General features: G+C 37.1%; 1 protein-coding gene across 2 annotated transcripts; it reads left to right on the top strand.

Annotated features, from left to right (window-relative positions):
- Window positions 1-3671: 3671 nt before the first annotated feature.
- nqo1 (NAD(P)H dehydrogenase, quinone 1) lies at window positions 3672-13029 on the top strand. 2 transcript variants are annotated; one of them, XM_026930559.3, is made up of 6 exons: window positions 3672-3951; window positions 8174-8338; window positions 9120-9250; window positions 9375-9488; window positions 12194-12295; window positions 12412-13029. In XM_026930559.3, the coding sequence occupies exons 1-6, from the start codon at window positions 3948-3950 to the stop codon at window positions 12712-12714; spliced, it is 819 nt and encodes a 272-aa protein (XP_026786360.1). In that variant the 5' UTR covers window positions 3672-3947; the 3' UTR covers window positions 12715-13029. The 2 variants fall into 2 exon arrangements, with proteins under 2 accessions (XP_026786360.1, XP_026786359.1); XM_026930558.3 differs by having other exon boundaries at window positions 3674-3951; window positions 8171-8338.
- The last annotated feature ends 1099 nt before the right edge of the window (window positions 13030-14128 follow it).

The following is a 14128-nucleotide window of genomic DNA, read 5'->3' as shown; positions in this document are numbered from 1 at the left end:
TTTTTTTTTTGAGAAAAGAACATACATGACTAATTAAAAAAAAAGATTTCTAATTATGTTACAATGAATATATCACTAAAACCTATCGATTTAGCAAAATTAAATTTAGCAAAACATCTTTTCCCTAGCATCAGCCCAATTTGGTATTTCTGAATATCTTAAATGTAGTAGATTATTAGCATTAGATCATTACCTGCTTTTCTGCTTTGGGACATTCTCCTACTCGTTAAATTATGCATTTAGCTTGCTTTTAAATTTAGGCAAGTTGTGCTGGAGCACACAGCTTTTACGGAAACCAACACTGCACTGGTGTTAGATATTTTCTATATGTTTAAGCAAATGATTTGCCCAATAATTAGGCCACATGCATTTCTGTATGACCTTTGTGTATGACAATATATTAATGTATGGTCTTGTAAAAAGTTCCCAGAAAATCGGTTCATATGGTAAGACAATTGCTCTATAATTAGCCACTTCAAAGGAGATACCTACATATGATAATTGCAAATACAGATTCTGTTACAACACATCAAGAAATGTTTACTTATTACTCAGCATGGTTAGCCTGTATAGTTTACTCATTTAAACCTTTTAAACTGCTTTTTCTTTCTTTGCTGCTATATTCTTTCCCATATTGTTCCATTTTACCCCAGAAGGTGTTGCTTCCTGTTTTACCACATATTTTCTCTTATCCAGTCCTGAAAGGTGTGTTCAGAGGGTAGAAAAGCAAGAAAGCAAAACTGGACTACTAGAATGTCACTACAACTGCAATTACGGTTAAATCATCGGTCGATTAGTTGTTGGAAAACGGTCAATATACTGTGTGTGGTTTGAAAATCTAGACAAGGAAAATCTCCTAGACTAGCAGTTTATACTCATATGTAAAAAAAAAAAAAAAAAAAGCTTATCCGCAAAAAGTTTTTTTTTTTAATCCAAACACAAGCTATACCTGATAATTGATGGCAGTCAGATAATAACTGCTTAAACAGGTAGAATCAGGTTTGGCTTTTGCAGATACGGCTGGATAACCCTGAATGGATAAGCTTTTCTGTGTGCAAAGTTACCAAAGCCAAGCGATGCACATTTAAACGTTATAGTCTAATCCAGGGCAGTATGGTGTTGGTAATGTCAGTGCTTCACAGTTCCAGAGTCAAGGGTTCATTCCTGAACTCTGGTTGCCATCTGTATGGAGTTTTGCACGTCTCCAAACAATGCACATTTCATTCTGGTGCTCTGGCTTCCTCTCGCCTCTAAAGAAAAAAAAATGCCTGTCGGTTGATTGTAGGTGTGTTAATGTGTGCATAAGATGGCGTCCCACCCAGGGTGTATTTACCATGCGCCTATTATTCCCAAGATAGGCTTCAGATAAATTAATGTTCTAATATACCAAAAAAAAAAAACCCAAATATTATACCACAAAAGGTGAGTAGTAAGTTCAAAGCTGAGTAGCCTGTTCAGTAGCTATTAGCAGTGGCACGCCATGAAAGCATGATGAGTATGCAGGAATGAAAAGGTGCATATGGGCTCTGCACATACTAGTGCCTAGCTCCGAGGAATTCATGCAACTGATACATGGTTAAGGAAGAAATTATTTGAATAATGAGAAAACTCCAGAATTCAGGGTTTTTTTGTAAGGTGTATGTTTATGTAGAGTTCAGGTATTGTTAAGTGGTTCTGCATTAAGGTGAAATCTGTGACACCACAGGGGTACAATACAAGGACAAACGTTAAATAGTCATTTAGTGAATCACTACTGTGGTTATGTGTGGTGTGTGAATGTGTAACCCTGACAATAATAGCATAATACCTGAAATCGAAACTCCTACTGGTGAAAATTTTCACACCTTTTCACACAGCAGCGTGTGCTGTCACTAACTAACTACCCAGATATATCTTTGTGTGCAATGAAATGATATTATGTTACTGACATATGATAAACTGTTCAAAATTGCTAAATTATACATCTGGAATATAAAAATGCAGGATGGTTAAGGCTTGGGGTCGCAGATATTGTCCATGTAGGGTCAAAAGTTTAGGAATACCTTCACTGGCTATGAATAAATGGCTATTAATAAATGTGTTACTAGTCACTATAACCACTATATTTTCTTTCTTTAAATTGGAAAGAAAAAAATGATATATATATACACACACACACTACATACACAGTACAGGTTGTATAGCATATTGCACTCATTACTGTGCACACTGTAATTCTTTTAGAAAATGAATCCCAACACCCTGTGTGTGTGCGTGTGTGTGTGTGTGTGTGTGTGTGCATGCAACTGTTCTAGCCCCAATCCTTCTGCATCAGACACTTGACTCTCTGCAGCCACAAAACAATAAGTGCAGCAACTTCAGTTGAACACACACATAACTGAAAAGAGACAATGATTGAGTAATGAGGCATATTTTATTACACAGAAACACTACCTATTTGTTGCTATGGATTAATTATCGTATGTAGCACACTTACTGGTACTTACTGGTCTATCTTTATTTAAAACCTTATGTGATAATGATATATTTACCTTCAGCACTGTGTCCCTTTTAGGGTGTTTTCATGCATTTAGCATTCCAACTGGTCTCAGTTCAGTGACTCAGCAGTTTTTGTGCTGAGTCATTGATGTGTTAATACAGCAAATGAATTCAGAATACAGATACAGATATTTGGAGCACTAAATAGATAAGCTATATTGCCAAAAGTATGTGGACACCTGACCAATCACACACATATGTGCTTTGTTGAACATCCAATTATAGATTTAGTCCCCCTTTGCTGTTACAATAACCTCCACTCTCCTGGGAAGGCTTTTCACTAGATTTTGGCACGTTTCTGTGGGGAATTGTCCATTCAGCCACGAGCGCATTAGTGAGGTCAGACATTGACGTTGGACAAGAAAGCCTAGCATTCATAATTCATCCCAAAAGTGTTCAGTGGGGCTGAGGTCAGGGCTCTGTTCAGGCCACTCAAGCTCTTCCACACCAACCTTGTCAAATCATGTCTTTCTGGACCTTGCTTTGTGCATAGGGACACTGTCATGCTGGATCAGCTAGTCCCTTTAGTTCCAGTGATGGGAAATCATAATTCCATAGCAAACGAAGAGATTCTAGACAATTGTATGCCTCTAACTTTGTGGCAATAGTTTGTGGAAGACAGACATATGGGTGTGATGGTCAGGTGTCCACGTACTTTTGACCATATAGTGTACATATAGTGTCATTGCATAGTGTATGCATGTATTTTGTCTTTGACAACCACTATGTAAGTAGTGAGTCACAAGTAGCCCTATGGTATAAAATATGAGCTGGATTTGATGTTTCATTCCCTCTTTGCTTTCTTTTCTAGGCATGTCTGATATTTTTCAGTTATTGCTCTCTTGATAGTTTTCATTGCCAGAGCGAGACTGAGACTGAGAACATACAAAACAACCATTTTGAATGGTTGTTTTTGAAATCAGCTGGACTTCGAGTTGGGGTGTAAACAACAAGCGGTCTTGTAAAATATCCAGAGAGAAAACTGAGAAGTGAGCTGCATTTTGAGTCCATTTGCATAGTGAACACAAAAAGCACTGAGGTCATTTGCAGAAAGTTTCCTTTAACTGGAATGAGTACAAAAAGGATGGGCTGATGTCACATGACCATCATCTGACTAATCACAGTCCAGTCACATTTCACAGCAGCAGTGAAATAGTGCGGTGCGTGGTTTCACAGCAGAGCATGAGAAGTGAGCCAGCTGTGCACTGTTTACATTAACACCTGTAGTCCTGCGAGCCAGTGATCCGCCTCTCCATTGTAGTCGTGCGTCGATTGTGCAACCACAACATCACCACAGAGCTTCTCACGCGAGTCCTGCTCAAGATCAATCATCTCCCCAGATCATTTCCAGTGCAGTTATCCAACCTGCTAGGTCTGCTCCACATACCTCTCAACCAGGAACAGCAACAATGGGTGAGATATGTTGGTAACTATTTTAGATTGCAGTGATTTTTATTCTGATTTTCTTTTCTTTCAGTCCCTGGCGTGTATGCACATTTAACTTTACTAGTCTGCAAAGCCTTTTTAAAATATATATATTTTGGACATTGTTGATTGCATTCAAACTTTGCATCAAACTTTGTAGTCTGTGTGTGTGCATGTGTGCGTGTGTGTGTATGTTTGTGTATTTGTTTTCCTCACCTGAAATACACCAGGGTCTTTTTTCCCCCAAGTATTCCTGTACTCCTAAATAATTTTCCACTTGCATCCAAGGAGATTGCCTTGGACCACTCCAAAGACTTTACATTAATGATGGGTGATATATCATGATATTATATTAACCCAGGATAAATTACACACTATCTAAAATATGCATAAGTACTCAGAGTAATAAGTAGCTGATTAGATGTTACGGTATTTTAGTAATGAATGTTTCATTTTCCCTCCATGTTTCCCTCCATGATAAAGAACATGTTTTTGTGCATGTTCTTTAAATCATCACAAAGCTCTACAGGTTTTTAAATGCAGCAGTGCCTTATTTTGCTGACATTCTGTTCGCGAAGCTTTAATGTCCTCATTTATGTTGTACGTCATGAAAATGTTTTTCTGTATCATCCATACTTTGCAGATGTAGAAATTGTATGTACAGGATATGCAAACAAATACTAACCTTTCAAATTTTTCAAGACGTTTTTTCATAAATGTTTTTAACAAGGACACTTTACATGCCACATACACACTACCTGGTTATTTAGTTTGTAAAGAATAAAACACTCAGTGGGCATGCTGTTGTCATAGGCGAATAATCATCGAGGGGATGGTGTGATGTAGCCTGATGCAAAGTCGGAGTTACTGTTACCACTGTTACTGAAGTTGAATATTTTCCTATTACAGCATGTCAAGAAGTGTATTATTTCTCCTAAACCACAGCAATTTACCAACAGTTAAAATGTTTTTTTTAAATTAAATAACGATATGTCATACATTTTACTCATTTATAGTTCTTTAATGTTGTGGAACATCCACAAAACAAGTTAGTTCTTGTTCTTACTCACTTTACAGTAGCTATAAATAATTGTTTCCTCACCAGCCTCTTGTTTCTCTCTCTCTCTCTCTCTCTCTCTCTCTTAAAGTTAATAAGAAAAAAAAAGTGCAGCTTGTCATCTTAATGAGAAACTGGAAAGTACAAACATATGAGACCAAGTGCATTAATATAAAGCTGTGATTTGCCTTGGGACCGGAGCTATTGTCAGAGTTGCTGTTAAAGCAATTAAATCAACACTTTCAGACCAGACAATCTAGAGAAATGCACACATTTGCAAAATTAGATATTTTTGGGTTTTTCGTGTTTTTTGCAGAAATGGTGCCAAAATCTTTTGCACAGACATGTCTGCAAGTTAAACTTTCAGAAAACACATGATTTGGAGTCTCATGGAGATTAGTTTGCTCATTCTACACACATCAGATGTTCGGGGGGATCACGAGTGGTGCAGCAGAAAAGCATTAACCCTTCTGCTGTCTTCTGGAACTGAAAGGGACTTAATTAGGATTATAGGTCATGTATCTATAGAAAATAACTCATAATATTGAAGTTAATGTATAAGTACTGATCAGAGCCATAGAGCCTTTTATTCCTGAGCTTCCTACAGACAGAACCCATCAGGTCCAAGTTGATACTCTTTATACGTGTACTTGTTTTTGAATTAAGATTTGGATTAAATCCATTCAATTTAAGGGACCAGAGAAACAGAGCAAATAACTGTAAGAACTCAATAATAAATATACTAATTCAGATTCATGGTCCCATGGAGTCCCTGTAGCCATATTTGAGAACTTCTGTTCTAATGAGTGCTTCACTCACTGAATGTACTGAATCGCTTCACTTACTGAAACGCTTACTCACGATCCTGATTCTTTATCTATATTGTTAAGTCTGTTTGACGTAATAGTCATGATTTATTGAATGAGTGATGCGATTTCCTCATTTGCCAGCATTGGTGCATGACGTTTGTTCACTATAATACCTACAGCATTGATAAAGCTCTAAGATCTGATCTTACTGAAAGCACACTTGTATGTGGATGTTGGCCTGTGCAGTGGAGATTTGATTAAAAGAAAACCACGTTGTGGTCACTGTCTAGGAAACTCCGTCAGACTCCACTAGATTTCCCTCTGCAAATGAGGGCCGGGCCTTTGCTCTGCTTAATGTGGACAAGTCTGTCCTTGTACTTGGAGAGCCTCCAGCCTGAGACCCATGGTGTCACACTCTTTTTGTACACTTAAAATAAAATAAATGATTAGGTGGTTTCTGATGTTTAGGCTACTTCATATATTCCATAATACAGTAAACACTGCAAATACCTTTTGGATGATTTTGAAGATAACTGGTTTACACAGATTTTACCCAGTGTGCCAAAACTCCTGATTATAATCAGAGCTTACAGTAATTCCTTTATGAGCTTTGTGGAGTCCTTATTAACATGATTTTTTCTTTAAAACCTAATAAAACAGTATTGGATTAACACAAATATAATTTGCGGTTAAAGAAAAATAATCAATGACTGAGTATTGTGATGTGGCCTGATGTGAAGCGGAGTTACTGTACACTTACAGAAGTGTTTAATCCCTCTTCTACCACAGCAGTTTACCAACAATTAATTTTTTTATTAATTAAAGAATGAAATGTTGTCATTTGTATGTTTTCGCTGTTACATTTAATATTATGCTTGTTTAGCTGTGGTGTTAGAAATTTAACAACACCTTCTGACCAATCAGATTTGAGAATTTAACAATGCTGTGGTGTTAAAAGAGATAACTTCACAGGATACACTATTCAGAACAACAGACACAGCATCAGAGTCTTTATTAACAGGCGAAACTTCGTTAATTTAATTTTAATGTTTTTTTTTTTAAATCCTTCAATGTGTCTTTCTGCCTACGTTTAATTTTAAGCCCATATTTTTCAGTATCTGTGGTGTTCTGAAAGGTTAATGGACTCTTTTGCATTAAAAGGCAAAAGATAAGCAAACAATTAAAGTGAGGCCTGTGATGTATAGCCAAGGGGTTCACAATGTTATTATTATATTAGAGGTGTAACAATATGGCATATCGTATTGATCGATATGAGGCTTTCGATTTGATACGCATGCAAATTGAGCTATACATTTAAACTTAATCAAGCCCACACTCCCTCCTCTGACAAACTAACTTCCCTTTTTATCTCAAATCAGAAGAGGCTCCAGGGATTAAAAAAAACACTCCAATGCATGCGTTGTTTTCTTGAGCTAGCATATTACCGTATTAGCTGGGCAAAAACAGCAATGGGAGCACTTTGGCTTCCTGGTAAGTTACGACGCTTACCACAGACATCTCCACGCATCTGCACTGAGTCAGTCAAGTGACACTCGGTGGTGGAGAAAGCTGGATTCAAAAACATCTACAGAGAACAACAGCTCACTAACAGCAAAATGCAAAATAATAAGCCCCATGTTTCAGACACGCCCCCTTGAGAGTCACACCAGTGAAAGACTGGCCATAGAGCGAATGTTTCCTTCTTTTGGTTTCCTTTTACGCTGCCAAGAGTCTGAATGGATCACGCAAACACTGCATCATTACTAAGTTTCAATTATTGTACTTTTATGATGTTGAATGTTTTATTCAAATGTTTTAATCATATTTTAAACAATGTTTATTTGTATTGTATCATATCAAGACACCACCATATCGTTATACCACAAACTTTCAACTATCAGTGTTGCTATTATTGTTGATTAATTAATTAATTAATTAGAACTAATTGACTCTAAATCCCTTGAATCAATGGATTTAATCTACAGCTCACTGACTCAAGCATAATGAGAACTTAAATTAAAGCTGTTTTGGATTCTTTTGGTGGAATTTTCAGGAAGTGCTAATGGCTTCGTTGACCATGTATGATAGTATACATGCTGTAGTTCCCTAATAGGCCCTTTTTAATAGTGAGAGGTTCTTCAAATATACTATACTGAGATCATGGGGGGTCAGTTGATGTTTTTTTTACCTGTACATACATGTACATAGGTGTGGAGAGATTAGGAATTAATGTGCTGCTTTCTTTTCATGTAAATATCCAAACACGCAGAGCCTCTGAAAACCTTATTCATGTTTTACTAAAAAACTAACTCGGTCTCTCTCTGTGTTCTTTGTGTTTTAGCAGATAAGACGGTGCTGATTGTGTATGCACATCAGAGTCCGAAGTCTTTTAACTGTGCGGTGAAGGATACGACTGTGAAGGCTCTCACCGATCAGGGCTGTAAGGTCATCGTGTCGGATCTCTATGCCATGAAATTCCGAGCTGTAGCAACAGCAGATGATGTCAAAGGTCAGCATACATTCAACTTTAATAAAGGTTCTGTAGTGTTGGTAAAATCAGGGGCTGATGCTGTGTAAACTCACTTGTGTTTAAATATATAATATGGTAATTATATTTTGCCAGTGCTGCAGTTATGATATTATGATAATATGAGTTCAGGGCATGGAAAAAGCTGAATTGCTAATTTACATTTAAGCAATATAAATTATATATCTGAAATATATCTGGTTGATTAGTGTATATATCATAAAAGGGAATAGTGGCGATTAGGTGCTGTGATGTTTTTTTTGCCAAGATCATACTGAATGGTAAGAGTGCCTCCACACTAGACTTTTTTTTTTTAGAGAAGAAGCACTGACCAGAGCGATTTCATTCTCTGTAGGCTCTAAACATTACATCAACTCTCTTGCTAACTAGCTAGTATCAGCTAGCTAACCAACAGTAGCAGCTTGAACCCCTGACCTTCTGATCAGTAACCCAGAGCCTTAACCACTAAGCCACCACTGCCAACACTGAGCCACCGATGAGCCATTACTGAGCTATTACTGAGCCAATACTGAGCCAACACTGAGCCAACATGGCACCACTGTTTGAGAAATACCGTATGAAGGCAGCCTAATACAGAACTTGTTTAATGTTATTGACTGAATGAATTGAAGTCATTTTTGTCCTAGACAGACATAAATGAGAGGGAAAGTGTTGCAGGTGGTTCTATATCAAAATTAAGTGCTCTTACAGGAGAAGAATCTCCACAGTCTACTTTGTATCGACTTTATTTTCGTGGTTGCAGGTAAGCTGAAGAACCCTCAACACTTCCTCTACAACGAGGAGACCATGCTCGCCTGGAAGGAGGGCAGACTGAGTGATGACATCAAAGAAGAGCACCGTAAACTGGAGCAAGCTGACCTTGTCATCTTCCAGGTCTCTTCATACTTCTCGTCTTTTCTCTCTCCCAGTTTTGTCCTCTTCCTTGCATGCTCAAAATACTCATATTTCTAATGTGAAAGAAAAGAAACGAAGTATTGTTTTTGAATTGTTATTGCAGTTTCCACTTTACTGGTTCAGTGTCCCTGCTATAATGAAAGGCTGGATAGACCGAGTGCTGACTCTGGGATTCGCCTACACTCTGCAGAACCTCTACGACAACGGCATGTTCAAGGTCTGAAATGCACACGCTCAAACAAGTTTCTATAAAATATTACTTTTTTAAGTGTTATCTGAGTTTAGATTCAAATATAGTTTCAGATTTTTTTAAATATCATTTATAATTACAAGTAAAGCAATTGCTTCATCTTGCCATTTTTTTGCTTTAGTAATAAAAAACAATCAATGCACACAAGGTTTGTAACTTAATTTTGTATTTATTTGTATTTTGTGTTATTTATTAATTTTGTGTTTTATTTTGTTTCATTTTTATTTACTTGTGATTTTTTTATTTTCAGTTGTCATTTTTTGTTTCCTTTCTTATTATTTTATTTAGCTGTCATTTTTGTTTCTATTACGTTGTTAATTTTTCTTTATTTTTATCTAGTTGTCATTTCTTATTCTTTTATCTTCACTTAGTTGTCATTTTCTATATCGTAGAAAATTAGCTGTTTAGGTTAAGCTGCCTGCATTCTCCCCCATAATGTGTAGGAGATTAGGCGATCAGTTCAGAAGGGGAAATTTTGCAAACTTAATATTTTAAAACTGAACAACTATTCATCCAGTGATAAGTTGAAATTAGTGCATGGGGTATTACCTCCATGGCCAGAGGCAGTTATGTCCTAAATATAGTGAAACATTATATTAAGAGCACAGTAACAAGATTGGCAGTTTAAGGCAGTAGATTATAGGCACAGAGACACAAGGCACTTGCCTTTAAAATCAGACAAGACTTTATTAAACTATTCTAACACATAGACAAATGCACACACACACACAAAAGTCAAAGAAGCAGGGTGTTGAACAGAGAGTGAATGAAATCCCAAGTTTCTAGCAGGTTCTCAGACCATGACCTGACCGAACCATCAACTTATCAGCTTCAGAACTTCATTTTGTTTAGAAGGGCATTAAACTTTGTGTTAAATACACCAGTTCAGCTAGAATCTGGAGGTACTGTACTTGCATTTAAGTTGTCTCTTTGGACGGGGATTCATCAGCGGTCTGGTTGCTTTTGAGTGGCGTCTCGGAAGACCAATCAGGATGATGACTGGAGTGAGGCGTGCACCGGCGGAGTCTCGTAAGCAAGTTGCAAAGCATTGATGAGTGGTTCACAGTGGTGCAAAGGCGGGAGTTGGAGGCTTCGCAGGAACCAGTCTAGATGCCAAGTCTTGGAGCAAGCGTGATCTCCTCCTGATGTTGAGGGGCGAGAACTTCTGGTGACTTGTTGGAAGAGACTCCTGCAGATGTCGATGGAAGAGACTCCTTGAAGATTAAAAGAGACTCAGAGTTTCCTTTGTGTCAGGGGGTTTTAACCCTTTCCAGTTGGGCTGACTCCAAAGTGCTTGCTCCAATCAGCAGGATCTTTGGGCAGGGTGTAAACTTCATTCTCTTCCTCTGACACTAATTAGCATACAGGGCTCTGAGGAATGTGCTTTTTCTAACTTTCCACAAGGTGAAGTTAGAACTTTGGTCATGAATTCTGTAACACGGATAAAATACATTGTACTCCAATTTACTTTATCCCATCTCTTAGGAAATTACACAACGATCACACACATACCAAGTCATTTATAAGCTGTGGTTACTAGACTACTAATACTCAACCACAATAATGCATGCTAAGTAATCAAATTAGTAATGGCAACCTTGTGGCTATAAGCATGATACAAATAAGGCATGACATTAAAAGACAACATGTTTTTTTAAACCGTGGTGCATCATTTTAAAAGCTGTAAAGTAACTTGATGCAGTCTGTTAATTGTGTTCCTGGGGGAAAGAACAAATGGTCTCAGTCCAGAAGGCCAGCCTATGTTGATTCTTTCTTGAGATTCCTTGTTGAGTCACCCCCTTTTGCCCTTAGTTTATCAGATTTATGGCTGAGGGTCCTTTGGTGTTATCCTGTGGACCGGCCATTAGTCTTGGCCAATAGCCTAAATCAGTAGTTTTGACAGGGTTCCTCTTGGGACATGATGTAAAAGAAAGTGTGATTCATCAGACCAGACCATCTTCTTCCATTGCTCCATGGTCCAGTTCTGATGCTCACATGCCCATTGTAGGTACTTTCGGCAGTGGACAGGGGCAGCATGGGCACTCTGACCAGTCTGCAGCTACACAGCCCCATATGCAGCAAGCTGTGTGCATTGTGTGTTTGACACCTTTCTATAATAGCCAGCATTAACTTTTTCAGTAGCTCTTCTGGGGGTCGGACCAGACAGGCTAGCCTTTACTCCCCACTTGCATCAGTGAGCCTTGGGTGCTCATGACCCTGTCACCGGTTCACCGGCTGTCCTTTCTTGGACCTCTTTTGGTAGGTACTAACCACTGCATGCCAGGAACACCCCACAAGACCTGCCGTTTTGGAGATGCTCTGACCCAGTCATCTAGCCATCACAATTTGGCACAAGTTACTCAGATTCTTATGCGTGCCCATTTTTCCTGCTTGCAACACATCAACTTTGAGGTCTGACTGTTCACTTGCTGCCTTAAATATCCCACCCCTTGACAGGTGCCATTGTCACCTGTCAGTGGCTTTAATATTATGGCTGATTGGTGTGTGTGTGTGTGTATTATTATTACATACCTGATGTTTTATTTATTTTTTAATTTCATTTACTTATTACTTATTCCTTTGTTTTTTATTTATTTCATTTGTATTTTCATTTAGGTTTTGTTTTTTTTTCCTTTTGTTTTATTTTTAATCATGTTTAATTTATATTATAGAAGAAAAAGGCCATGTTGTCATTCACTACTGGAGGAATGGAGTCCATGTACCTGCCAGACGGCCTCAATGGAGATATCAATGTTTCTCTGTGGCCCTTACAGGTGAAATATGTTTTTTGTGTTGATACAAGACTAGACGTCAATGTCTTGTATCATTATTTATGATATTATGATATTCTTGTAACAGAACCACTAAATAATGAACATATTTTTTGCAGAGTGGAGTTCTGCGCTTCTGTGGTTTTCAGGTTCTGGCCCCGCAGATCTTCTGGAGTCCTGCGCACACTCCTGCTGATGCGAGAGCGGCCTTGTTGGAGGTGTGGAAAACCAGACTTCAAGGACTGCTGGATGAAAAGCCTCTGTCCTTTGCACCCACCGGGTTCTTTGATCTCAACTTCCAGGCAGGGTTCAGACTCCGGTCAGAGGTGAAGGAGGAGTTTGCCTCTAAACCATACGGCCTGACCACAGCACACCACCTGGGAAAACCGCTTCCTCCAAACAACCAGACCAAGGCTGAATAAGGAGCCGTCCGAGCCGTCTGATTAAACAAACCCCTGAAGATACACGCCTTTGCAGCCGAGTCATAAATCTGCAGACTTGAAGAATGCACACAACTAACCTGAAATATGATGATTTCATTTTGAAACTTATTTGCAATTGATCTAAGATTAACCTTATTTAATACTTAATTCAAATATATAAACACTAATTTCTAAAAACAGTACAGGCAACAAATATACTACTGTAACTTAACCTGTATACATGTTTGTGTATGCATGTTCTTATGTTGACTTCTGTACACCTTTGATCAGTAACGCAATAAACCTTTGAACAAACTGGATGTTTTATCGTCTGTGCAACGTGTGACGTAAGGCCTAATTCAACTGTAATAAATTACTGTTAATACTCGGGCAAAGTTTCTTGGCTTCAGTGAGTATTGCAAGATTTTATTGTAACTAAATGGTGTTTACAAGTGTTTACAAACTAAAAAGAAAAACAGGGTTACATTTAAAAAAAATACAATGCAGTCATATTTTTTTAATTATTTCACTCATTAAGGTTTGTAATGCTTCTTTGTAACAATGACTGCTTAATATATAGATTGATTATTTATCAAATATATTCATTTTATTGAATTAATGTATTCTGTGTATTTGTCAAATGTTGAAATTCATAACAGTTTAGTGAATTCAGTCCACATCAAAAGTTCTATTTTCAGAAATATTTAATTAATAATAGCTTCATTACAGGCTCCATTTAGACTTTTGTATACATTTGTATAGCTCTCACGCGCCCCCTAGCGTCTGTATAATGAATTTATACATTACATAATTTTCTTTTCGGACTACTGCGAAGTTGCAAGGCTGTAGTCTCATCTCTGATTTTATATTTCCCTCCTTGATTAGTTAATTAATTAAATCATACGTTTAAAAATGCATTTATTTCATTGAATCCAAAATATTATTGCATAAATGGCATCATGAACAGCTTAACACATAAAACAATGACATGGGAGTTATACAATGGCATAACTCAAAAAAAGTAAGAATAAAAATAAATAAACACAAATACTAAGTAATAAATTAATAATACAACAACATGAAACTGTCCTATTTTTTCCAAACCCGAAATTATCCTAAAATATAATTTACAAATATGTTAAATAGCTATAAAGCTTTCTTACTTTGCAATTTAAGCAATTTGTCTAAAAATGTTTTCTGTTTTACACTCCAAATTTGCGTATATAGTATATTAATATTAATAAAAAGTTGTTAATTGAAAAAATAAATAAATAAAAAACAGGGATGGTCATCTTTAGAAAGATTTCTAAAGAAAAAGTTTTGTATTAGCCATTTCTTAAATCTTAAAATAATAATAATAATAATAATAATAATAATAACAACAATAAATAATTGTGACTGTTTTTTATTTAAC

This window comes from Pangasianodon hypophthalmus, chromosome 11 (genome assembly GCF_027358585.1).
Source record: "Pangasianodon hypophthalmus isolate fPanHyp1 chromosome 11, fPanHyp1.pri, whole genome shotgun sequence".
Taxonomy (NCBI): Eukaryota; Metazoa; Chordata; class Actinopteri; order Siluriformes; family Pangasiidae; genus Pangasianodon; species Pangasianodon hypophthalmus.
The sequence above is the reverse complement of the archived record's forward strand: the minus strand, read 5'-3'. Positions and strand labels throughout refer to the sequence as shown.

Bases quoted from the DNA above. Each gene is read 5' to 3' on its own strand.
- nqo1 (XM_026930558.3), top strand. The intron at 8,339-9,119 runs GTCAGCATACAT...TCGTGGTTGCAG, and splicing joins AACAGCAGATGATGTCAAAG to GTAAGCTGAAGAACCCTCAA. The intron at 12,296-12,411 runs GTGAAATATGTT...TATTTTTTGCAG, and splicing joins TTTCTCTGTGGCCCTTACAG to AGTGGAGTTCTGCGCTTCTG.